Source organism: Diorhabda sublineata, chromosome 2, assembly GCF_026230105.1.
Source record: "Diorhabda sublineata isolate icDioSubl1.1 chromosome 2, icDioSubl1.1, whole genome shotgun sequence".
Classification (NCBI taxonomy): Eukaryota; Metazoa; Arthropoda; class Insecta; order Coleoptera; family Chrysomelidae; genus Diorhabda; species Diorhabda sublineata.
In genome coordinates, this window is record NC_079475.1 from 11,086,892 (window position 1) to 11,113,367 (window position 26,476).

General features: G+C 33.0%; 2 protein-coding genes across 3 annotated transcripts in view; one reads left to right on the top strand and one right to left on the bottom strand.

The window, feature by feature from the left end:
* LOC130452966 (beta-arrestin-1) overlaps positions 1–912 on the bottom strand; it is a 40,454-nt gene extending 39,542 nt beyond the window's left edge. The window contains exon 1 of the mRNA XM_056792518.1: positions 726–912. The gene's annotated coding sequence lies outside the window, so the exon portion shown is untranslated. The remainder of the gene's footprint in view (positions 1–725) is intronic.
* An 857-nt stretch (positions 913–1,769) lies between these two features.
* LOC130452892 (metastasis-associated protein MTA3) lies at positions 1,770–25,979 on the top strand. Of its 2 annotated transcripts, XM_056792393.1 has the most exons (11): positions 1,770–1,973; positions 2,511–2,672; positions 12,328–13,022; positions 16,636–16,796; positions 18,984–19,096; positions 19,563–19,857; positions 21,440–21,617; positions 21,728–22,034; positions 23,468–23,497; positions 24,991–25,243; positions 25,589–25,979. In XM_056792393.1, the coding sequence occupies exons 1-11, from the start codon at positions 1,946–1,948 to the stop codon at positions 25,695–25,697; spliced, it is 2,331 nt and encodes a 776-aa protein (XP_056648371.1). In that variant the 5' UTR covers positions 1,770–1,945; the 3' UTR covers positions 25,698–25,979. The 2 variants fall into 2 exon arrangements, with proteins under 2 accessions (XP_056648371.1, XP_056648373.1); XM_056792395.1 differs by lacking the exon at positions 23,468–23,497.
* Positions 25,980–26,476: the final 497 nt, after the last annotated feature.

Genomic DNA, 26,476 nt, shown 5'->3' on the forward strand with positions numbered 1-26,476 from the left:
ATAAATTCTTCCTTGTCAAACATTACAAAGAGATTTCTGCATAATAAACTATTTGCTTGTTGATTGCAATCATGTATTGGACTTTAGTAAGTAGTTTCATTTCATTGTTTCCAATATTTAAATTATAAATTCTCATCTTAATATTCAGATCACAGAATGTATACTTACTAATACTTGATAAAGCTCCTTCAAATATCATAAACGATTTTTTTCCTAAGACGTAGAAATTTTTCACTATTAAAATAGTAATTTCATAAAATTACCTTATTTTAAATGAAAGGTAAATACGTGATACCAGACCATTAAAAAAGTCGTTGAAAAGTTGAAAGCGATTTATATTTTACGAGTATATGCAAGTAATTGAGATGAAAATCAATTACCTAATTTCATATTTGATAATAACGTTGTGACTAGTTTACTTAAATACCCGGATATTGTATACAAATTGTACTACCCTTCAATAATTGACGGAATTTATCCTAAAAATGTTTATCGACTGGTCTACAGATATACCGCCTCACCTCATCAGATTAAACCACAAACACAAGACCGCTCCTAGATAATATTAGTACGTAAATTGAAGAAAGTATCACTGTATTAAATACAGTTTTCTTTATCATTGCCGGCAATACATTATTTATTCACAGTTTACGGCGCAATTCTTGGAATACAGATATAAATGAATGAGATGCTAATTTAAAGACGAGCAGTATGGATGTACTTACAATAAGAAATTTTCTCCTAACCACTTATTGACCTCATTGGACGTTTATAAATGCAAAATTTATCATAAGAATTACAACTTTTCACTAATAGCGCTGATTTTAATTCATTCTACTTATATGAAACGGTCATGCAAAAATTACTCTCTTCTTGACATATCAAACTGACATTATTGACACAATTGAGAATGACAAAAGGCATGTATTGAAGACCGTGACTAAAATACCGTTGTCATTGTCTTAAAACTAATAACACAGAATTAACAATACGTCATTTCTTATTTCTAAATAATAATAAATATTGAAAATTAAAAATTTTCAACAAGATTATTATATTTACTTTTACTTAGTGTTTTATGAATCTGATTAATTCATCTAATCACCCTTTTTGCAATCTCGTAAGCTATTATTGATATAATTACTTTTGACCTAACCCTTCCCTGTAAGAAAAAAACATCGAAATAGATTATTGATTCAATTTCATAATGACTGAATTAATTAGTTTAGTTATATTTTTTATTAGTCATATATTATCTATCCGTGGATTGGCTTAACTGACACGAAGACTATCCTGCCCTCTTCTGAAAATAAGAGAAAACGCTAACAACTAAATTTCTATTTGTGAATTAGTTATAATTGTAACTGTTTTTTATAAGATACTTCAGCTATCTACCTATAGAAAGCACTACCAATATTTTTATTTTTATTAAAATTGTTTTATAATTATAAACACATTTGTTAATGGTTAGTATATAAATATAATAAAATTATTTTAATAATAAAATTAGTGGGTAATCCTATCTCAATCGAGAAACTTTAAAATTGTTCTTAGGAATAATATATAAAGAAATTGTTATAGAGCATTTTCATTTTTCTAAAAACAGGAATAAAATTTAATATCTATTCCAAACAGTCAATTAAAAATTGATTATATTAAAGTATAATGGAAAATTTCAAAAATAATCTTTTAAAGTATTTTAAAAAACCTTTAGCTACTGTCCGCTATGGTTTCTTTTGGCGCTGCTATCAATATAGTTAGACAACTTCATTCTTTTTGGACGCGAGCAGACAGTTTTGATGTTTGATACGAGAAAATGGCGCCCAAGAGCTTGGTGGTGGTATTACGTGCAGTGATATAAACATTGGAAATATATTAACATTTTTTGACTATGTTCTTCTGATGGAGTTTTTAAACTAAGGATTACAGTGTTAGTGTTGTGAAAATGGCTGCAAATATGTATCGAGTTGGAGGTTAGTACCTGTTTGTTTTTAATTAAACCGGCTTCATAAAAGGAAATTCTCATCTGCGTTATGATTGTGCTCTGCTTATCTATGTGCTCTTGATTTGGGGTATTTAAAAGATATTTCACATGTCAACAATCATCATTTGTATATTTGGAAGATAATTTCGATCTTCGTGACATTTGGTCAGCTAGGTGTGATATTTGATAAAGAATTAGTTTATTGATAAGCTATTAAAAATGAAGGTTATACCTAGTTGCAGTTAGATTATTGAATAGTTTGAGTTTCTAATTTCAAACTTCGTGAATTTTATCAATCGTGTCAAAAATTATAACTATATTTTTTTCCCTAATGTAGATCTATTTTTACGCGAGGTAAAAATATGCGGGAACAATGAACCACAAGCTAGTAAACTTATATGTTAATTTATTATCTAATATGTATATCATTTTGTTAATAATTACACCTTTCATTACTAAAAATAATAATTGGATTGAGCCACAACAGCGTTTGTTTTGGTATTAGGTGTTTTTTCTTATATTCCAGATTACGTCTATTTTGAGGCGTCTTCGACATCTCCCTATCAAATCAGGCGTATAGAGGAATTAAATAAAACGGCATCGGGAAACGTGGAAGCTAAAGTGATGTGTTTTTATAGACGAAGAGACTTGCCTAGCCAGCTGATTCAGTTGGCAGATAAACACCAATGTAAGTAATTTTAAGACAATTTCTAGTTATTATACAGTTGATTTTATAATTAATATTGTAATTGTTAAATTTGCCTTTGGATTGTAAAAAAGGTAAGATATTAATTTGTGTAACCAAGTATAGGGTTTTAATAATTTGAAATCGGCGGACGTCCGTAGGATTTGAGTATATCAATTATTTCCTCGTCTCTCTAGTTTTTCAGACATTCTAAATGAGTAGAGGGGCGAAATATTCTTGATTAGTCGATCGATATGCCCTCCGACTGTACCTGTCTTGTCACCCACCGCCTCGGCACCACACTAGCGCTTGTTTCGCGAAATCATGTCGCAACTGTACCATGATCGCAGCGCGTCGCTATGACAACTGCGAGATGCTTGGGCTTTGTGACAGACTGTACTTTTATAATTACACGCAAAAAGTGGACGAGTCGAGGCTTTTGTATTGTATTCTATATGTTGGGGTATTTCAGATGTATTCATTCTGTTTCTGGATTTGAGCAATTAGTAAAACGTTACAGAAATATTTTTTTTTCCGTTTAAAAATAACGTTATACAAATTTTATAATTTTATGCTATTTTTTTTTTGTTATAATTAATTAGGATTTCCACTTGATTTTTAATATTAATGATCGGATATTTTGCATTGAAATTTTTAAGGACCCACTAAAAATTATTATGATAATAATACAGGGGGAACAAAATAAGTTAGGGGAAAAATGATTAAGTTTGCAAGTTCAGTTTCAAAGATTTCCAATTTTTGACTTCTTAAGTTGGAATTTCTGGAATTGTTGGTGATATTCATACTGAAAACACTGTTTACATCACTACTACATCAACACTCACAATTACACTGTCTGATATGAGCGTTTCGATAACCAAGTTATCGTCTTCAGAGAATGAAGGTAACCTGTCTGGCTGTCACAGATGCTCTCAGTTTCTGATGTCAATTCAAATATTCTCGGGTCGTTATCACTGTCTGATATGAGCGTTTTGATAACCAAGTTATCGTCTTCAGAGACTGAAGGTAACCTGTCTGGCTGTCACAGATGCTCTCAGTTTCTGATGTCAATTCAAATATTCTCGGGTCGTTATCAAATTTAAATTTGGTTTCGTCCGATTATGATCCTTTCCACCCTGACAGACCAGAGCTGTCGGGAATTTCTCCAATGTTCTTTGGGTGGTAGTTTCCAGTAAGCATACCAGTAACTCTTCTTAGTTCGTCTCTGTTCAATAAAAAGGCCTTTTCAGATCAGTTGGTGGAATAGGAAAGAAATCTTTTAGATTGTTTCAGACCTGGGGTTTTATTCTATGATTCCTGATTTCTTTTCGTTTTCCCACTTCTTTATGACCATGACTTTATGGCTTTTTGCTCTCATTTAGTTTTAAGGTTTAATGCACTTCCATCTAACTTTGAATCAAAAGTCAAGTGGCCTAAAAGCTAGTGATCGAGCTAACCTGATCATGATCCTTTCCACTATGATATACCAGTGGGTAAAAGCGATCAGACAAGTTGTTCCATTTGTCTATGATTCTCAGATCATAGTTTACGAATAGCCCTTAAACTAACTATTAGTTTATAGGTTAAGTAGAGGTAAATATCAGTATAAATTAGTGAATCCTAATGAAAATTTGTGCAAAAAAATTGAGATGAGCTCTCAAATGGAAAAAATATAGAAGCAAAGTTACTTTTATATGGAATTATGGTTAATAATGTCCACAGTCTCAATAGTATCAGTATGAATCTGTATACAGTTATTATGTAATAATTTCAAACAATTTCCAAAAATTTGTCAAATTTATAAATTAATACTTCAAAGTTTTTTTTTGTAAAAAATACCATTTCTAATTTTGAAAAAAAAGTATCAATAAACTATTTCCATTCAAGTATAAGTATACTTTTGTATGCTTGTCTCAAAGTAAACTTGGCATGTTAAAAATAGACACACAACATTAAATAGACATTCTCTGTAGGATATTAAACAGTTGATTATTTATTTCAAATGAAAATGTAATTTAGGATCTGCTCAATTGGTAAATTAAATATATTTATCACAAAATTCTTATGCTTGCGGACTAGTTTCATAATTGATTTTAATTATTCAAAAATGATTGCAAATAGGGTTTGTTTCCATAATACTGATCCGTTGTAGATGTACAGAATACACCAGGAGGTGAGTTGGTAGATAGATTAGATTAGATTACCTTGTTTGTAAGGTCGTGCTACCTGTCTGGGAGCTATGTGGCTTACCTCAAGACTCAAGTCATCTAAAAGCTATCAATCGAGCTAACTTGAATCTGATCCTTTCCACCCTGATAGACCAGAGAGTTTCTCCAATGTTCTTCAGGTGGTAGTGTCCAGTAAGCATACCAGTTACTGTTCTTAGTTCGTATTTGTTCAATGAAAGGGCCTTTTCAGACCAGTTGGTGGATTAGGAAAGAAATCTTTTCGATTGCTCCAAACCTGGGGTCTTATTCCATGTTTCTCATTTCCTCTCGTTTTCCCACTTCTTCATGACTATGACTTTATGGTTTTTTGGGAAACCTATGAAATGTTGTGGTTCTATAAAAAAAATATTCCCACCTTTTTTCGCCAGATGATTGGCTTGTTTATTATCATGCGCCCAGGTACCCACATAAAGATTCAATGCAGTTCCATACTAGGTTTGACCCAATTTTATAAGAATCAAGTGCTTCTAGGGCTGCTCTGCTATATGATAGAACAAAGATCTTTGCATTGCGGTGTTTTAAAACCAGGTAAGTTTTTGTCCCATCCTACTCGACCACTACTAGTAAAATCTGTTGAAATGCACCACAAAGCCATTCTGGAAGGTGTACCCGGAGATAACGTTGGTGTCAACGTTAAAAATGTCTTTGTTAACAATTATACCGTGGTCATGTAGTTGGAGACTCCAAAAGCAATCCACCAAAGGGAGCATCAGACTTTACCCACCACTCAAGTCATAGTACTGAATCACTCTGGTCATCTCCAATGGTTACACTTCTGTCCTTGATCATCACATTGCTGAAATCAAAGAAAAAGTGGGTCATAGTTTTGGAAAGATATTTTAAGAAAACCTCAAAGTCATCAAATCTGGTGATGTTGCCATTGTCAATCTAGTTCCAATCAAACCGATGTGCGTAGAATAATCCCAAAAATTCCTTCTTCTTGGACATTTCGCCGTGACATGAGACAGACGGTCGCCGTAGGAGTCATCAAGAGTATAAGCTTCAAATACCCTAGTGCAGGAAAAGTCAAAAAAAGCTGCAGAAAAAGCACAAAAGAAATAACCTTTGTCAACTCGTCGTTTATTTTGATATGAGTCCTTAAACCGGCCATTAGTAAAAGTAAACGCAGAAATTGTTCAAGTGAATTATTATAATTAGTGTATAGTGTGTAAATAAATTAAGAACGTAATAGACGGTGTTTATTAATTCACCCCACAAATAGAAAGAGTGTAATTAAATACTTTTTTATTTGTAGTTGACATCTGTGATCTGTAAATTAAACTTTGACTTTCAGAAAAACAATAAAATGGTGTTAAGATACAAAAAAAATTACTTTGTGCGCCACACCTCGTATATTAAACTTTATCGTAAGATTGGTATTATACACGAATCATTAATCATGTGATCACTAAGAAATAGACACCCTGTGTCAATAGACAAAAAATTCGGTATTATTGATATCTGATAAAGTTGTGCATTTGTGTCAGGGAAACTAAACACGTTGATAAATTATTCATGACGATAATTTTTAATCAGCTTTTTTTGTTAGATAAACAAAAGTTAACAATAGTCAATGTCGTTAATTGTAGAATATTTACGGCTGCGTCTACTAATGTTGTTTCTAAAACGACATGGAATATATATACAGGGTGTCCCTCGACGAGTTAAAACTGTCTGAATATGGCAAAATACTTATAGTAGAATCATGAAAATTTCTACGTTTGGGTTTTCGGATACGATTTTTTTAACTAAAATATTTTCATTCCGGTTCTACCGGAAGTCGACTGTAGTTTGTTATTTTAAATTAAACACCCTATATATTAATATACATATTTTTAAAATCAACATAAAATTTTAATATACTTTCGTTGAAAAACTTTTTTCGAAACATGCATACTGTTGGAGTTATTAATTAATTTTTTTGTAAAAAATTCGACCGTTGCAGACCCTTATAAATAATTTTTTACGTGGACACCCTTAAAGATATGGAAATGGTTTCTATTCGGTTGCTTTTAGTAGGATCAGACGTATTTGAATCTATATTGAAAAATCTTTCATTTTATACAGGGTGTGTATAAAAATTGTTTAAAATTTAACTTCATAAATATCACATTTCTCTATTTTTTTTTTAAATAGAACCACTCGGTTTTTCTATCTTAATGCTTTCAGGGGTAAAAAATAAGGCAAATTCATGTATACTTTCCTATTGTATTTAGTAATCATATTCCAACTTTTAGTAGTTTCCGAGATATTTGAGGCTTTGTAATAAATGACACTTATTTAACTGTCACTAAGCAATTGTTAAAATGGTTTGTGCCCAATTTAATAACGAATAAATAAAATTTGAGTTGAACTTTGAACACTTTTTATACACACCCTGTATAAAATGAAAAATTTTTCAACATAGATTCGAATACGTCTGACCTTGCTAAAAGTGACCGCATAGAAACCATTTTCATATCTTTAAGGGTATCTTCGTAAAAAAATAATTTATAAGGGTCTGCAATGGTCAATTTTTTTACAAAAATATTAATAACTCAAAAAGTATGCATTTTTCGAAAAAAGTTTTTCAACAAAAGTATACTGAGATTTTACGTTGATTTCAAAAATGTATCAAAATGTAGGGTGTTTAATCTAAAATAACAAAGTTACAGTCGACTTCCGGTTTTATGGGAAGTCGGCCATCACTGAAAATATTTTAGTTAAAACGATCGTATCCGAAAACCCAAACGTAGAAATTTTCATGATTCTACTATAAGTATTTTACCATATACAGATAGTTTTAATTCGTCATGGAACACCCTGTATATAGTTGATAATAAAGGGTGTTCCATAACGACTTAACTACTTTGGTTCATAAAAACATTATTCTTATTTTCAAATGTATTTATTGGTATGAATTAAAAGATAAGAAACACAATTTTACTTTTTAAACACGATATTGTTTACATGACGGCCATCAGGTTAATGGCACCCCTCAAACCGTTTACGTACATTTTCAAAAACTTTGAAGTAGTGGTCGAGGAATCTCTTCTTCAATATTGTTTCTTAAATCTGTCGAATTTCATGGATTAATCTTGTAGACCACGCTCTTCATATAACCCAACAAGAAAAAATCAGGTGGGGTCAAATCAGGGCTCCGAGATGGCCATTCAATATCTGGGAACAACTCGTGCAATGAAGCTAAAGAGTTGTTAGTGCTGTGCATCCTGTTGGAACCATGTCAGCCGGTTATAATGCTCACATTATTGCAGTTGAGGCCCGAAAAAATTACGTTTCGTGTCTCTACATGTCCTATGTTATCTTCATAAAAGTGAGGTCCAATAATGCAGTTCCCCGATATAGCGACCCAAACGGTGACTTTTGGTCTATGCAACGTTTATCTAAGGTCTGAGGATTATTTTTTTCCCCCAAAATGACTATTTTGATGATTTACTGTGCCTCATCGCTGAAGAACATTTTGTTGACATTGCATTTACTAAATTCAATCTTATAACGTAATCATTTTCATGCAGAGTTTGCACATCTGAATTTTATATGCCTTCAGGTGTAAATCAGATCGAATTATGCGAGTCGAGGCTGCCTGCTTATAAAATCTGCTACTGACTGAATGTTTCCATGCGCTCTTGTTGTCCTTGAACGGCCGTGATGCATTTCGCCAATAGTGTTTCCATTATTATCGAATGTCTAGATCCAAGCTAAAATTGTTGCATTGCTTGGAGCTTCCGAAATGTTGCGCAATCGATAACGTCATCGATACAACCGTCCAACTCGAATAAAATGATCGATTGTTCTCGAAATACGCACGCAAAACGAGCGTTGCTCTTCCGTATACGGTATGACGGCTTCTCACTCACTCTTGAAATAGTTGGATCCTTTTGAGACACCCTGTATATTAATTATAATTGAACCGTTTTGTAATAAATATGACGGATTATTTTTGTTGTTACCCCTTTTGGTATTCAGCGAGTGGAATAAATCCATTATTTCGGATTCTGTACACTAAAAAATTTTTTGGAGTAAATTCGTTTTTTGTTTTTTAATATCTAGTTAGAAAAATGAACGACTCGTATGAAACGCCGCGTTTAAAAGTATGTATTATTTCCAAATACTAATTTCCTTTATAGATAAAGTTACATAAATGTATACAGAATTTCAAAAGTTCAAGTTATAAATAGATTTTGGAACAAATTACCAACATTTTTCCAAGGAAAATGTAGAAAAATATGCCTCATTAGGGTCGTTGATAAACCTGCAACACGAATTTTGTATGATTTAAGTCTATTTCGGTTTTGAAAAATCAGACAAATACAAGGTGTCTTTGTATTACTCATAGCATGAACGCAGCTATTCGGAGGGGCGTGGGAGGTACTTCAATCGGTAGCCTGACTCTGGAATTCAGTCGATTTGGAGTGTTTCTCGGGAGCTGATCGTCCGTTCTACATGCGTGTGTTCTACAAAAACTAATTCGGCGACTGTAGCGCGTAGAAAATTTTGTATTTCCGTCCTTTAAATTATTTACCAAACACTTGATCTATTGGAAAATGCGTCAAGAAGCTTGAAGAGACCGGATCAACACTAGATAAACCAAAAACCGGGCATCCCAAGTCTTCTAGAACGATCGAAAACTTAGACAGCGTTACTCAACGTAAATAGATTATTATTTCGCATTTCACACAAAGATTTGAAGCTTCAGGATCCTGTCAGAGGCTGGATTTCGTAAATCAGATGCGTCCAATAGATCTCTGCCGCGAGCTCGTAGAATTTTTACTGGCAAATTGATCTCCAGGGGAGGTACCATAAGTTAGACTCCACGCAGTGTCTATTTAACACAATATATTGGAATATATTGTTATTTCGCATTTAACACAAAGATTTGAAGCCTCAGGATACTGGTCAGAGGCTGGATTTCGTAAATCAGATGCAAAACATAAATGGTCATAACCAAAGAACATGGTTCCATCTGGATGGAGCAACTTAACACACGTCCAATTGATCTCTGCCGCGAGCTCGTGGAATTTTTACTGGCAAATTGATCTCCAGGAGAGGTACCATAAGTTAGACTCCACGCAGCGCCATTTCAACAACTGTGGGGTTATGTCAAATCTAAAATTACGAAATGGCAGCACAACAACGGTTTACATTTGGACGATGTTATTTTCAAGAAATAAATTCCCAAGCAATGTATTTTATTATGTATCAAAACCCCTTGTGTATTAAACAGTTTAAAACATAAATAATTTAGAGATAACGTGAAAGAGAGTTTGTATGTTTATCAAATAAATTTTATCATTCAAATAACAAACTCAGATTTATAGCCTCGTAGCCGACGTCAAAAATTTTTAAGTTTTAAGTATGTAGTATAATCTTGAATGAATTTCGTACATAAAATTGTACGAAATGTACGTACGTATACGAGGACTGATCGTTTTCCTCCGATACTGACCTACTTAAAAAATATATGAACCACTGATTCACCACATTCCGACGGAAATTGTTTGGGGTGCAAGCATCTTTAAGTTTGGGAAACACCCGATAATCGCCGGTTGCCAAATGAAGAGAATATGACAGAAGATTAATTAATTGTAAGCCTGATGACTAACCTGTCGCTGAGTATTCGGTGTTGTACGATGCCTAATCCTTTTGCTATAGTTCTTATTTTTCAGATTTCGTACGCTCTTCGATTTTCTTATTAAATGCGTCCTTGATAATCTTGGTCTTCTTATCTTTATACTCCCCTGAAGGATCCACTTCATTATTTTTTTGGCCATCTTTCCTCCCCCATTCTCTGCACGTCCCGTAACAAATCAACTGCTTTTCCTCAATATGTTCTTTAATTGTTACTTTCAATTTCATTTCCTTCTTTTATTGTGTCGTTTCTGACCCGATCTAACCATTATGTTCTATTTACTTTTCTTAAGGCGCCCATTTTTTTATTCTCCACGTTTCCGATCCATATATCAACGCACTCCTAATCATTGCATTGTAAATTCGATTTAGTGATTTAATTATTGTTCTTGCTCTGTTTATTCTACATTTTAGTTTCTACGTTTATCTACACTCCCTATTTTTCTTATTTATAATATAGTGCGCGCCGTGTATTCTAAGTCATTTCTGTCGTTTGCACATCTGATCATCTTCAAATTGAAGGTAGTAAAACTATCTGTCATCTTCGATTTGGATCCCGATTCCTTTGCATATCTTCTCCCAAATTGTTAGAGCTTTTGAACCATCTATTTTGAAAAGTGTTGGAGAGATGCAGTTCACTTGTATCAGACCTTTGTTGATTATGAAAGGTTCCGATACTTTATTTTCGATCTTTATATAAGTTCTGGATGGCCTCAAGTGTCTGATTAATGATGGCACTCCCAAGAGCTTTCCATAATTTTGATATTGGTATGTTATCGTAGGCCTTTTGTAAAACTATAAACATTTGTACTGTTTTCTTTTCTATCAACTGCTTTAAAGAGAACACGTTGTCTGTACTAAACCCGCTCTGTTCTTCTTCGTAATCACAGTATTCCTGCTCTATCCTATCCCTTATCATTCTTATTGTACTTGTTACTTATATACCACGATAATTGTTCTATTTTAGTTTGTTGTCCTTTTTATGTATAAATGTGATGTAAACTGGTATTAGGTAGTGCAGGTATTAGAGGTGATGTGTTTTTAATTTTGTTTAAAAAGTTCCATGTTTCACTGGACTTTCTCCCTCCGATATTCGTCTCTATTTCTTAACATTTTCTGTACCTCGTTTCTATTTTTCTTTCGTTTATCTTATTTCTTGTCTCTTGTCATTATATTTTTGATGATCTTCATTCTTTGTTTAAAGTTCTTCCAATATCAATTGCAAATTTAAAAAACCCTTACCGACAATTTTATTTGATCTACCATAGATTATAAAACGTAAATAGACGAGTAAAATGTACTTGTCTATAAGAAAGTTTGGCTTAAACAGGGTACCAGACGTGACAAAAACCGTAAAGGAAAATAAATTAATTGCAAATAACACGTTTCAATTTCAAAGTATCTGTATAAATAACCATGGTAATTTATTAATTAAATGAATTTCACCTAGCAACGCCTTCTGATAGTTTCGGCCAAATTTTTACGATTCGACACGTTTTCAATGGTAAATAATGAAGATGATGAGTCCACGTGGACTGACGGTTTGTTAGATGTTTACCAAATTTATGAAATATTGATTGTTCCTTGCATAATTGTCTTCTGCAATTGATATCGGAAGAACTATAACCATCTCCAATATATGAACAACTTTGAGTGAATTTCCCTTCTGAAAGTGGCAATTTGACATCATCTTGTGATTTTTGCAACAGATTCAGATTAGTCGGTGTATATCGTGAGCCTATAAATGTTAAATAGTTGTAATTATTTAACTAAAATACCAAAATAAACTAATTATTTTCCAGGTGCCTTAGACGAATCTGGAGAGAGCCCTATTCCGGAAATGGGTGGTCGCGCGAGCGAACTGCTCAGTCCGAAGCAAAGACACCAGATGAAACATCGAGAGCTCTTTCTTTCTCGTCAGGTGGAAACTCTACCGGCGACCCACATTCGAGGGAAATGCTCTGTCACTCTCTTCAACGAAACCGAAGCTTTGGCTTCATATCTAAACAAAGACGATATGTTCTTTTACTGCCTTGTGTTCGATCCTACTCAAAAAACTCTCCTTGCGGATAAAGGAGAAATTAGAGTCGGTTCTCGGTACCAATGCGACGTACCACCCATGCTTAGGGACACCGAAGAAGACGACCGAAATTTAAACGAACTAGAAAATTTAGTATGGACGCCCGAACATAACCTAAGTGATAGACAAATAGATCAGTTTTTGGTAGTATCTAGATCGGTAGGCACGTTCGCAAGAGCTTTAGACTGTAGTTCAAGTGTTAAGCAGCCTTCGTTGCATATGTCCGCGGCAGCGGCTAGTCGAGATATAACATTATTTCACGCCATGGACACGTTACATAGACACGGTTACAATTTGTCGAGTGCGTTGTGTTCTTTGGTGCCCTCTAGTGGACCAGTGCTTTGCAGAGATGAAATGGAGGAATGGAGCGCCTCAGAGGCAAACCTCTTTGAAGAGGCTTTAGATAAATATGGAAAGGTAAGAGATTTCTTTTAATGGTTATCACTTCTATTTCATTTTTTCAAAAATTTATCACTATTGTAATTGATCGCAACGTTAATTTAATTTAATATGTTTAACCTTTTCTTTGCAACGCCATCTTATAGTGGGGCAGAACATTTTCAACATGGCCGCAACCGACTAAATCAGGCCCATCTACGCGTTAAATTTTTTTATAAATCCTCACTAGAAATCGCTAATAGTATCTTCACTTTGGTTATAAAATAACATTCTCTTTTACCCCGATGGAAACGGTAAAGCAAAAAACGTCAGAGCTTCTAAAAAAGACTTCCAGCTCTGCATCGATCAATGGAAAAAACGTATGGAAAGCGTTTTAGTGCGTTTTCATCTCCAGAAACAGTGACCAAAATCGACCAAATTGTGCGTGCTGATAGTCGAATGAGCATCCGGATAATTGCCGAGCCTGTAAACGGCGATAAAGAAACGGTTAAAAATTTTTTGCACGAGGAATTGCACATGACAAGAATCTGTGTCAAGAAATCTGACTCCTGACCAAAAGCTAAAACGTAAAAAAATGCCCAAAACGTATTCAATCGACGAAGAGTTGATGTGTATTTGAATTTTTTTCATCTGAAGAAGTTCAGGATTTAGGTGGACCTTCAACTTCAAGTTCTACCTCTACTTCTTCTAAAAAAAACGGATAGAACCCGTGTGCGAAAGAATGTGTCCGTTTTATCAGAAGACGATGTTTGAGAACCTGTAACCAAAAAATAAAAAATTGGAGCTAATGACGATTTGTCTCCACAAATTCATCCATTTATCCGCGAACTATGGATAAAATAAATCTCAATCCTTCTTAGATTTTTTTCTGAAGAAACCGTTCAACAAATAGCCGAGCAAACAAATTCTTACTATGAATATTGCTGTGAACTTACCCCAATTTCCCCAAAGTCACGACTTAGAAAGTGGGAGAATGTAAATTTTTTGGCAAGGGCAAAAAACTTACTATCCAGGATTATTGGAATACCTACTGATATGGTTATAGATATACCAATAGTAAGACAACTGTTTTCCAGAGACAGATTTCTACTCATTCTCCGATTGTTGCATTTTGCAAATAATAAAGAAGATCATACTGCCAACCATCTGTATAAAATCAATTTTATTATTGATCATCTGAGATCAGTTGACAAGAATCTACGTTTTTCAGAAGAAGGCTAAGGATAAAAGGATATATTCCTTCCAAAAGAAGCAGATTCGGAATAAAAACTTGTCTAGTGGGCAACTGTTACATCCTAGACTTTATTGTATATACGGATGCATCAAGGGAAATCGCCGATTATGCTTTTGGAATTTCGGAACACAGTTGCCACTTTGAAAGAGGTATATCTGGAAAATGTTCACTCGATCTATGTGGATAACTGGTATACCAGCCCGGCATTATTTTGTTGGCTATTCGACCACGCCATGAATGCGTGTGGGACAGTACGAAAAACAAGAAAAGATAGAAGGAAAGCTAAGAAGAGTGGAATACTCGTATCGTAACATGGGTGTCGTCGACAAAATTGACTTGGTGTTGAGCTCCATAGATTCTCTTAGGAAATCTCTAAAGTGGTATAGAAAATTGTTTTTTCTTCTATTAGACTTATCAGTCTACAAAGTTCACGCACTCTATCAAACCACGACCAACATAAAAATGTTACATACCCAGATTTTCACCTTTAACTAATAAAGGAAATACTAGAAAAATTCAGTGTCGAGCCTAGAAAATCTAGTGAAGCCATTGCTTAGATTGAGAAGAAGACATTTTCCGAAAAAATTGCCTGACACGAAAAAAACTATATCAAAGAGGGAATTTGTAAAAAAAAAGAAAACAAACAGCGTTAGTCTCGTTAGTCTCCAGCCAAACGGCTGGAAAAGTAGTACATGAGCATCGTTTTCACTTTCGGATGGTTTTTTTTTTGGTGTTTGATCATTTGGTGATAGCCACTTTTGACTTTGATTCATCGTTTCGGGGAAACCAACTCTCATCATCCGCAATAATTCTTAGAATCACTTTCTGCTGATTCCAAATAATTTCCTACAATTCGAATTTTCGAAATCACTATTCTGCCGTAAACAGTTTAGAACCATCTCTTTGAAAAGAGTCACAACACGGTGTGAATACTTTGGATTCTATTAACATTATCGAACAGGACCGGCTTCACCGTACATGTCGACGTCGACATGACTAGTTCCTAGCAATATGATGATCAGCCAGTAAAAACAAATTCCTTTATAGTTTTAAACGACCAATCATTAGTAATACTTTTGAATAGCACTGTATATATTATAATTGATAAGAGAAATCATACCTTAACTTATTTTTTTTTTTCGTTTTCATTATCTCGAGCATGATGATTGTCATGAAGAACTTGTAAATGAACTAAAAATTGTATATAATTATGAATCTTTGTAGAAAATCTATTACCTAAGAATAAAACAAATTTGTTACACTACAACATTTTATAACTCTTGCGTTTTCTGAAAAAAAAAACGTAGCAACAATTCTGTTGAAGTAGAGAGGCATAAAAATTAGTTATAGAGAGAATAATAAGAAACCATATTGAATGTCTCGGATCTGAAATTGTCATGCAAATTTGCTTGGTCTATACGTATTTTGACCTGAAAAATTGAATAAAATAGGTCTCCGATCTGTAACTGTGATAGTTTTCACGTTAACTAACGTAAAATACAAAAAACTCAACTTCAAAATACACTTTTTTACGTTTGGAGTAAAAACTTTGTTAAATGCCTAATAAAAGGCTTAAACTTTCGAATAAAACTTGTAGAAAATTTAATTCTGAAGAGAATGATGTGTACAACCTCAATAAAAAGTAAATTCAAGTTGAAAATATCTTTAATTTACTATTTTATTCAATTTTTCAGGTCAAAATACGTACAGACCTAACAAATTTGTATGACAATTTTAAATCCGAGACATTCAATATGGCTTCTTATTATTTTTTGGAAGTTTTTTTATAACAACTTTTTTCCTTATATTTACCTATAGAATCATTTCCCCAGAGATTGGAGTGCTATTCCGAAACACCCTGTATATCTACATGATTATTAATTGAAGAAAAATAAAAATTTATACATTTTCCATTCATTATAAAAATCATATCGATCAACAAAAATCAACATAGAACTATTAAAAGCAGTGACAAAAATTCAACCAAATTAATCATCGAAACAACACAGGTCCTCGATGCTCATACAATCATTATTGACATATTAGAAACAAAATATGCTGCCATTTTATCGCATACATTGTTAAAAATTATCCTGAAGAGATTGAAAGTTATGGTGGCCGGTGGCCAACACTGACCCCAATCCAATAAAGCTTCTTTGGAATGAATTTGATATTTTTCAAAAATAGAATCAGAAATGAGATTCGATGTATGCCCAAACATGGTCAAATTGTCATTTCTGAAAATGAGGAATGACACGTTATTAAAATAGGTGATTGTTTCTATTTTATTTTCAAAATTCTTTGTGTACATTTTTTGTGAATGCCTGTGGTGTTAACTATTTAAAATTATTTCAAAACTAAATTAATAGAATTTCATTACGATTTATTATTTTCCAGGATTTCAACGATATTCGTCAAGATTTTCTCCCGTGGAAAACGTTGAAAAACATAATTGAGTATTATTATATGTGGAAAACTACAGATAGATACGTTCAACAAAAAAGAGTCAAAGCTGTAGAGGCAGAATCAAAATTGAAACAAGTCTACATTCCTAACTAGTGAGTTGGTATTGTATTGAATTTTTATCAATTAATCTGTTACTCTTGACCATTAAATATAATGTGGTATAAATGGAATAAAATGTTTTCAATAACTAATTATTTTGATAAAGACCTAAATAGATCTAAAGTTCAAAATTTTTACTGTTATTTTCTATCAAGACATCTAAAATCAAGATAAATAATCATGAAAAATATAAAGAAAGGACTTAGAAGTAAAGAATTGAAAAAAAAACAACTAGTTATTAATTATTCACAAAAAAATTTACAAAAAGGCAATAAGTAATACAAATATTGTTTTAATACAATACATAATGCAATAACTTGAAACAAGTATTACTAATATAAAAAAAAACAAAATAATATATAACTTAATACCCAACATTCTTCCCAATATCTATCTATCTTAATTTCCAAAGTGACGTAGTGACATTATGTCGTTGCCCGTATAGTATTCATGTTTTTCTATCCCTAGTAATTTCAGGGGTTGACAGTTGCTTAATAAGGCCTACCCATCTATTCCTTTTCATCTATGATGATTTTTTTACCCTTATCATTCTTGATATATATCTAAGATGTGATTGGCTGATTCTTACCAATTATTTTGAGCACTTTTCTGTTTAGATACATTTGATGAGGGTGTGCCTTTTGCTATAAGCCTACATTCCAATCATGGAAGATGTGATTGCAAACATTAGATTGTTTGAAAATTTCAGCTATCTATGACACCCTGTATTTAATATATCCAACTGAACTCCCTTTATTAGTAACAAGCAATTCCAGACTGTTATATCTCTATATCTATCTATCTATCTTTATATCTATCTGAAATGACAGTACGTACTGATTGCCCACATAGTATCCTTTTCTATCCCTAGTAATTTCAGGGGTTGACAGTTGCTTTACTAGTCTTTCATCTATTTCCTTTCCCTCTACGATGATTTTTTTAACCAGATGATTCTTGAAATATGCCCAAAATACCTGAGATATGATACATTCTGCTATAAGCTTAAAACACTGAAAATATGGGGATTGGAAACATTAGGGTGTTTGAAGATTTCAGCTATCAATGACATCCTGTATTTAATTTATCCATTTATCCAACTGAACCTCCTTTAGCAAACTTAGACTGTTATATTCATCTACTGTTTAAGAGTCTTCCATTCCTCTTTCATATATTAGTTTGGAGTATCACGAAGTGTAAAAATTATTATTTTTTATACCAATGGTTATTTCGTCTCTCCTATTGAGCTACTAGAAACATGAAAGAAAGATCTTTAAGTGGACAATCAAAGGTTACTATCCCCGCACATTTTATCTTTACAATCCTATCACCCCACTGCTGACTGAATTGAAAAAATGTCCAGGTTCCCATTAAAATATTCAATTTTCTGAATAAGTGAATCCTTTAAAAGTATAGATAAAGAACAATACATAAAAATTGCTATATAAAATCAGTTTCGAAATCAAATTATACTGAGAAAATAATGAATTTCAATAGGGTATTATACATAATTCAGAATATTTTTTCTATAAACATCAGGTAGGTACTTTTAGTAGGGTTTCTGGTTCATAGTCACTAGTTAGTTGTGAGCTTTCCAATTGTGCAAAGGGAGAGAAAATCCGCAGGGCGTCGTTTACTTGAAAGCAAGTCATGGTAAAATCCTAGGATTTTTCTTCATAAGCTTGACAGTGCCAATGATCAGTGTTGTAGTTTCCTACTCTATTCTACTTAGAAAAGCAGACTTACCTGGGTTTTCACAGCATTTAATGATACTTGAAAATAGAGAGAAATTTGTTTATAAAAACAAATAATTCTACACCACTTGATTCGGAATAATCCCAACTATCTGCAACCAAAGTTTCACATAAATAATTTTTATTAATAACAAAGTTATTACAAAGGTTTAAAATCTTATGCCAATAATTATAAACTAAATCAGTGGATGTTTTGCTTTGGGGACCATTTTTAATCTATAAGTTAAAGTACCTGTCCCTGAAGTCTGAAGTGAAATCTGATTATGCTCAGTTGCTCAAAATAGACTAACTTTTAGAATCATTGCACAAAATATAAGTACGCAATTTTCTGACCTGATCAAGATCAAGTCCATTGCATCTTGATTCTATTTTATATTTAGCTGTTAATTTATTAATAGTTTTCATATCGGGCCATTGAAATTCTTTTAGCAATAAACCAAATCCTGCAGCATTAAATAATAATAAAGGGGTTGTTAACGGAAGTAATGGCAGCTCAGATCCCACAGTTTCCTTGGGTGGCAAAGCATGTGAATCCTGTAATGGTAAGTATTTTATAAACTGCTTCATTATAAAGAGCTGGTTCTAAGTTGAATTATTTTATTTATTTCCTACATACAAAATTAGAAAATTCAAAATCACACAGAAACGTGAATTATAAAATCAGAAAGATGTAACTTTATAGTCCCGAATAGAGACTCTTCTTCAAGAATTATTTTTTGGGATTTTGACATTTTTAATGTATAACATCCTGTGGTGCATTGTACAGTATTTTATTCACAATCCGTAATTAGAATAAAAATTTTCTAGATCAATCTCTAGATTATTCACAACTAAACCAATTTTATTCCTATAATGTCTAATAAATTAATAAATGCCAAGAAAGTATATCGAAAATTTCATTTCATAATTTTTGAGAGATGAGTGATGATTTGATTACATGTAAATGAAATAAAATTAACGTATTCTCATTATAAGAATATTTTTTATATGAAAATTGTTTGATTTTAGTGACAGTATCAAATCAGTGGTACGCGTGGGGTCCTTCACATATGCAGTGTCGTTTGTGCCAAGTGTGTTGGCACTATTGGAAAAAATACGGCGGATTGAAAATACCGACAAGATTTGGCGATGGGGATTTTGAGAATTGTGGAAAAAAGAAATCTGGCAGTGATGTGGACGAAGAAAGATTACCCGGTATGTCGCATAGACCGCATCGATGTAACATAGGAGGATGCGGAAAAGAATTTAAACTTAAAGCACATTTAGGAAGACATTATGCTACTGCCCACGGACTGGTCATTAGGTATGACAATCGATTGCACATGTCAAGAAATTGACGTTTATGTAATATGTATTAAAGATTTACTTTTAAAACTTTATGTAATCTGTCGACTTTTTACCCTATAGGGCGTATAGGTATAAATTTTACTGTTTGGCTAATTTCATATAAAAAATTTCTATTTCTTTCTATCTTGCGCAAAATTTTTCACTTTGACTCATAATCTTTCCTTTTTTATTGAGATTTTTCATAGTGCATTATCCCATGTTGTTTGTAGTCTTCTTTTTTTCATTTTGCTTTCCCAAATTTTCTTAACTGACGCTGTGTTATCCATGCTTTGTAGATGGCCCCACCTGTCCCCTTTCCATGTATTTTTGTACCAATTCAACTTTTAAATCTTCTCTTATATGCGAGTTTCTGAGTTCCTAAAGTGAAAGGAGTGACTCTTCTAAGGCATTTCATCTCTGCTGCACCAATTCCACTCTTGTCTCACTCTGTCAATACCCAAGATTCACAGCCATCTGTGAGAATTGGCTTGTAAATTACGTTGAACACTTTCATTTTTGTTTCTTTGGAAATTTCTTTTTATTTCATGAGTCCTTTGATTAATGGACATATTGGAATTATCTATTCTATTGTTTGATTCTAAATTGTCTTCCTGTTTCTTCCAACATAATTCCTAGATATTGGAAACTACTAACTTGTTCTATAAGTTCCTCTTCAACCGTTATTTCAATTTTTTTATTACTTTGGTTTTCTTTTTGTTCATTTTCATTCCGTTTTCTGTCAATATTTGGCCAGTTGTTTAAATTCGCTTGTAGATCCTTCTGATTTTCTTCTGTAATCATTATATCATCTCCAACGGCGTATTTTGATATATTAATGCGCTCTGGTTGTCGGAATCCAATATGTAGTGAGTTGGACTTTCTGGAACCGTTGGCCATATTCAAACTGGAGTTTACCTTCAGTCTATGAATATGATAACTTAGTTATTGAAACCGTCAGACAGTGTAGTTTGAGTTTTGATGGAGTTGTAGCTTAGACTTCCTCCTTGTCGCACTCCTTGTATTGTGAACATTTCTGCTTACTACCTTATTTATCGTTTCTTTGTACAGACATTTAATGACTCTCTTTCTTCTTTTGAGCCTCAGAATTTGTTGAATACAATATCTTTTCTGCCAAAAAAAAATCCACACTTCCAAACTTCTAAAACCGATTCTCCTTAAATCTTGTAACAAAAGTTGTGATAACATTCATCAATTTCTTCTCCTTTCATCTTTTAAGAAAAGTTGTGATAACTTGTAGACAGCTCATTCACTTGTCTGTTGATTGTGCTGTTGCAAATTGGATGGTTGTTACCATTTATTCTTTGAAAAATTTTCAATAGTATTGATGTTCACAATATATTCAGATCCTTTTGGACTAACCTCTTGAGTGTAAAGTCCATCTATTACTTGTTTTTTCAACTGAAACAGTCTCCTGATTAAAGTTTTTCAGTCTTATCACTAAGTACTTTCTTTTTTAGTTTGAAACTATTTTTATTCTACTGCAAAAAATTTTCGGTATGGTTTAAGATCCTACGATTTTGTGATATTTTATTTTGTAGGTCCGGTTCACCTAGACCAATAATGAAAACAAGGACTGCATTTTATCTATACACAACACCAATAACGAGGATTTCTAGAAGATTGTGCAGGCACATAATGAGACCGAGACATGCAGCTAGGGCTCCTTACTTTGCCATAAATATACAAGCTGTCAAACAGGAGTGTAGTATACAAATGGTGAGTATACATAAAATAATAACACCTAATGCTGCCAGCAATTAACAGTCATTTGGAATGTTACCAGTAACCAATTAACATATTATTAATATCAATTATTCTTTTTGCAGGAAGGTAAAACAATATGTGAATTAAAACAATTGCTTGTATATCGAAAGAAAAATAGAGGTAGCGTTACGGCAATAGCCACACGACTCGGTAGACCTGGTGCAGTTGTACCACAATGGTTGATATTAACAGCTAAAGAACAGTTACCTCAACCTGATCGAGTTGCATTTCCAAAACCACCAAAAGCTCCCGATGGTAGTTTGCTTTATGAAAAAGTACCCAATAAGCCAGAAGCAGATAAAATACCATTGAACAATATGTCACCTTCATTAAAGAGGAGAGCTTATGAAGAGATGAATGGAATGGATAGTAAGTATTAGAATTGTTTTCGAAAATTTTTGACGTTTCAGGCTATTATCAAGAGAGTAGTTATTCATTCATGGGTTTGAGAAATAAATATATTCTGTGGTCTCTATCTGCCTACACCTCGAAATTCCACCGTGAAAAAGGAAGTAAATATGCTCACCATCAAGAATGCAGAAGAATTAACATTCCTGCTGCTGGCTTGAGATATGGGTGCCTCGATTGCTTAATGCTGATAAAAAGCTAGCTCATGTTAAAAAAGTTAAACATATCTTTAGATATATTCAAATGTGATACAAGATAATTTTTCACCATATATGAAACTTGGGTACTCCATTATACCCCATAGATAAATACATCATAGGAATGTGTTGAAACAAATTTGCTAGGCAATAATATCATGACCATAGTATTTTTGAATTCCAATCTTGATTCATTATTTACAAAAAGTATAATCGATAACTGACCAGTTTTTTTCTGATTTGCTAACACATTTTTATCCCGAAATTATATGACATACCATATTTACCTAATATCGCTCCTTCCTATTATTTTCCCAAATTTGAAAAAATGACTGTATATAGCGATTTCAGACACAAAATGTGATGACAGGGACAAACGCGAATTTTTCTCTACAAAATTGAAGAATCTTCCGGGCGTTCCACTAGGTCAAATCCTAGGATTTGCTCCTCTGTGTGTTCATAAAAGCGTGATAGTTGCAGAAGATGTGTCGACTATTCCACAGAACTTGCAATCCGGATTAACTGACTTGCGTGCTTTGTGACGGAATCTTTAATTTCTAATTATCTAAAGCATTTCCACCGCTGGGCTTGCTACCTCCAATGGCCCACTGTAGCAGCCATATACCAATCAATTATTTACTAAAACCAGTCGAAAAATCGATAACAATGCTAGTTAAACTGGCAGTAACAACAAATTTCAATCTGTGAGAAGAAATGAAAAGCTAAAATTGGTTGCTGGTTGACCTTATCGTAAAATTTTTTTTTCGTTGTTTCTTTTAATCAAAATTTGAACTAGCCATGCTTAACTAGCTTAACTCGTAATTGTTTCTGGCAGTTTAACGCCAAATTAGCATTGTCAATTTTTTGGGGCAACAAAATCTATTTTTTGGCAATAACTTTTGACCATATTTTCCCCCAATTTTTCACTATTAGTTTTATGGAGCTGATGAACTGACTTTGTCACACGAATCTCTATGAACAACTTATATATTTTGGAAGACCGAACAAGATGCAAACTTGTCAACTTGTATTAATCTGGGCTACAGTAAATCAAAAAATTCCCACTTGTACCCTTTTATTATCAATGAAACTAGTTACATCTGTCGCAGATCATTTTTCTTTCTCTAGTAATAATAATTACTCTCAGATAAATTTAATGTAGATAAATAAAATTTAATATTATTATATTTTTTACTGGCTTCTATTCTGACTTGGATTGGGATGATGGTAAGTTAAGTAAGTTTAAGTAAAACTTCGTTAAAATATCAAATTTGAAATACAAAATCGACTGTACTGAAGACAAGGGGTTTGACCATTGAATATATTCAATATATATTGGATCTTCGGTGAAAGACCCCATGCCCAATCAAAGGCCTTTCTGCATCCATGAACTAACAATTACTTGTTGTTTCCAATTTGGTAATGATATTTCGTCAGTCTTATCGCAGTTAAAATGAGTACTACTCAACAATCAACGAGTCAAATTTCAACTAAAATCAACTTTTATTCAATGAAAATGTACTAAAGGCACAACTAATTATTATTATGCTAAGGAACAAATGAGTGCTGAGCACTTACTAATGACGTGGTATCCGCCGTGGACCAGGGGCATATCGGATCGTCCGTGGTATACCGTAGATACGATGTTCGTTAAAACGTCAGTCACCATGCGAATTTCGCGTCTATTTAAATGGAGCTGTTGATTGATAAAAGAGTCGGAAAAGCCATTTATATGTGCTTTAGTTTATCTTGTGTCAGGTGTTCCCATCCATTTCTGCAGAGTTTATCTTGCGAGCAGACTACTGAGAATGGGTTCTGGGCTCATGGGTGGTTTCGATGATCCCAGCCTGGCGAGCGAATCAGCATTGTTGTTACCCGAATGACTGGGCGCTGAAACGAACTAGACATCAATCATCATCTTTTTTAGGAGTATGGACTCTGGCAAAAGCCTAGTACACTGTTATGGCTTTTATTGAAGTTCTGCAGTTTAAACTGTACTGGGATTAGCGAATACTTCGACTTTGAAGACGGTAGCGTGTTCCTCAAGCGAGAAAAATTTGCTTATTTTGGGATTTCTTTTGCAAAAGCCTGCACTGAATAAGACATGAGAAGGAACCAACAACAAGATGAAATATTTTCACTTATAGAAAAATATTTAAATTAGTTATAATCTATTTTGATTATTTTCAATAGAACTTTGAATATAATTCAATACTGTAGTAAAATAATTGTTAGTTAAGCATTTTATTTTCATTCCCTAATAATTAAAAGAAATTTTATTATGCCAAAAGTTTAATTCCAATCAGTTGCCGTTTAATTTAAAAATAGACCCGATAAAATACCCAAATCTTATCTAGTGACTAAGGTCATTACCACCCTGTTGTATTTTGACGAAATTTAATTAGATTTTATTTGTTTTTTTTTAAATGGACTGATTCGTTCTTATGATTCAAAGTAATGGAGCTAATTTAGATGGCCATAAAGGACCTTCTCAGAAAAAATTAATGATAAGAAAAGATTTCCTATTTCATTTGATTCTAAAATGGCAGATGTAAGTTATCAGATATGGAAAATATCAGCATCAATATACAATTTCTCAGACATATTTATTATCAAATCTTCATAATTAGAATCGCTAAGTAAAATAGGTAACAAATACTGTAGAATTCAGTTTCCTTTTTTTAAATTTCCGTATGATTTTCAATTTTTAATATAACTAGGTGTGGCATTGGCAGCTCCACCACCATCAAAGAGAATAACAAAGGAACCCATACAAGTAACAAGGCCTGACCAGTTCCAAGCTCTAATGGCTGCTCAAATGTTACCGACTCAACCTTTACCTCGTCATATCGCACAAATTAATGGCAAACCTAAAATAGCACACATGACGAGAACTGGATCCGGCAGAAAACAAGTCATAAGTTGGATGGATGCACCCGATGACGTTTACTTCAGAGCAACAGAAGCTAATAAGTAAGTACAATTGCAAAAAAAACAACCAATCAAGTGATTGTTACAGTTTTAGCTTTAGTTTTACCAACTTTTTTACTTATTAGTTATTAGCTTACTGATTCTTTAAGCTAATGGGATGGCTTCACAGTATGCAAGCTCTATTAAGGCGTGATGAAGTCTTCTTCAACAAGTCCTCTTTATCCGCTTTGTAGATCTGCTGTTCAATTTCTTTTTAGTCTTCTACCATATTGTGATTCTATAAGTGGATTGAGTAACATGTTTTCATGGTTAGCTAGTCATTCATAATGTCAAAATTGACGTGAATAGTATTTATCTAAGTTTCATTATTTTCATTTATTTTTTTAGGAAAATTAGACGGCAAATTGCGTTAGCGGAATTAAGAAGAGGAGCTAGGAAACCTTGGAGGCAGTTGAGAACGAAAATGAATGATCCGCAAGTAGTAGTGTTGGATTGACAGTGAATTCAAACAAACAAACTGTAAATTAACTTCATCAAGTGCTTATTGTGTCGAGGCACAGATTTAAAGCGAACATTTTTATTAATGTAGGTCAATTTGTGGATAGTTAGATCGGAAAATATTCCATAAGATTTTTTTTATATTAACGATCACATATATTAAGGGAATCTGAGTTGTTACTGTTATTTATTAATTACATGATTGTTTACAATGTAATCAAGTTGATAAGTTTTATTAAAAAAAATATAAATAAAATAGAGAAAGCACAAGAATATAAAATGTGTCAACATCGAGCAGATGCATCTTGTAATTAGTAGTAAAAAATTTATGAATTCTCTTGTGACAGACGCAGTTGTCACTGTGACTAACGTAAGTATGATTGATTTTTTTTTATTGGTTTATTTCATTCTTTGCGATTTCTTTATCAAGAAAATAACCAAGAGATCTCCAGTTTTTCTCTTCCCTACTGAATAATCGTTCGTCATTTCCCACAAGATTCAATCTCATTATGTGCTTTCAGAGGTGGTGGTGTAAGAAAGTCAGTACAAAGTATTGCATATTTATAAATATAATGAAATCCAGATTTTCTTGAATTTATTCAAATTGTAAAAAATATGTTACTTGAAAAACGTTCGTCTTAGTTTTAATTTTTCATTGTAATTTAACAAAATGCCATTCCACTGATATTGTCAGCGAGAAATATGTATTGGTTCATTGTAGCAAACATAATTATTTTGTTTAAAAGAATTCTACAGTTCTATTACTCATCTTAGATG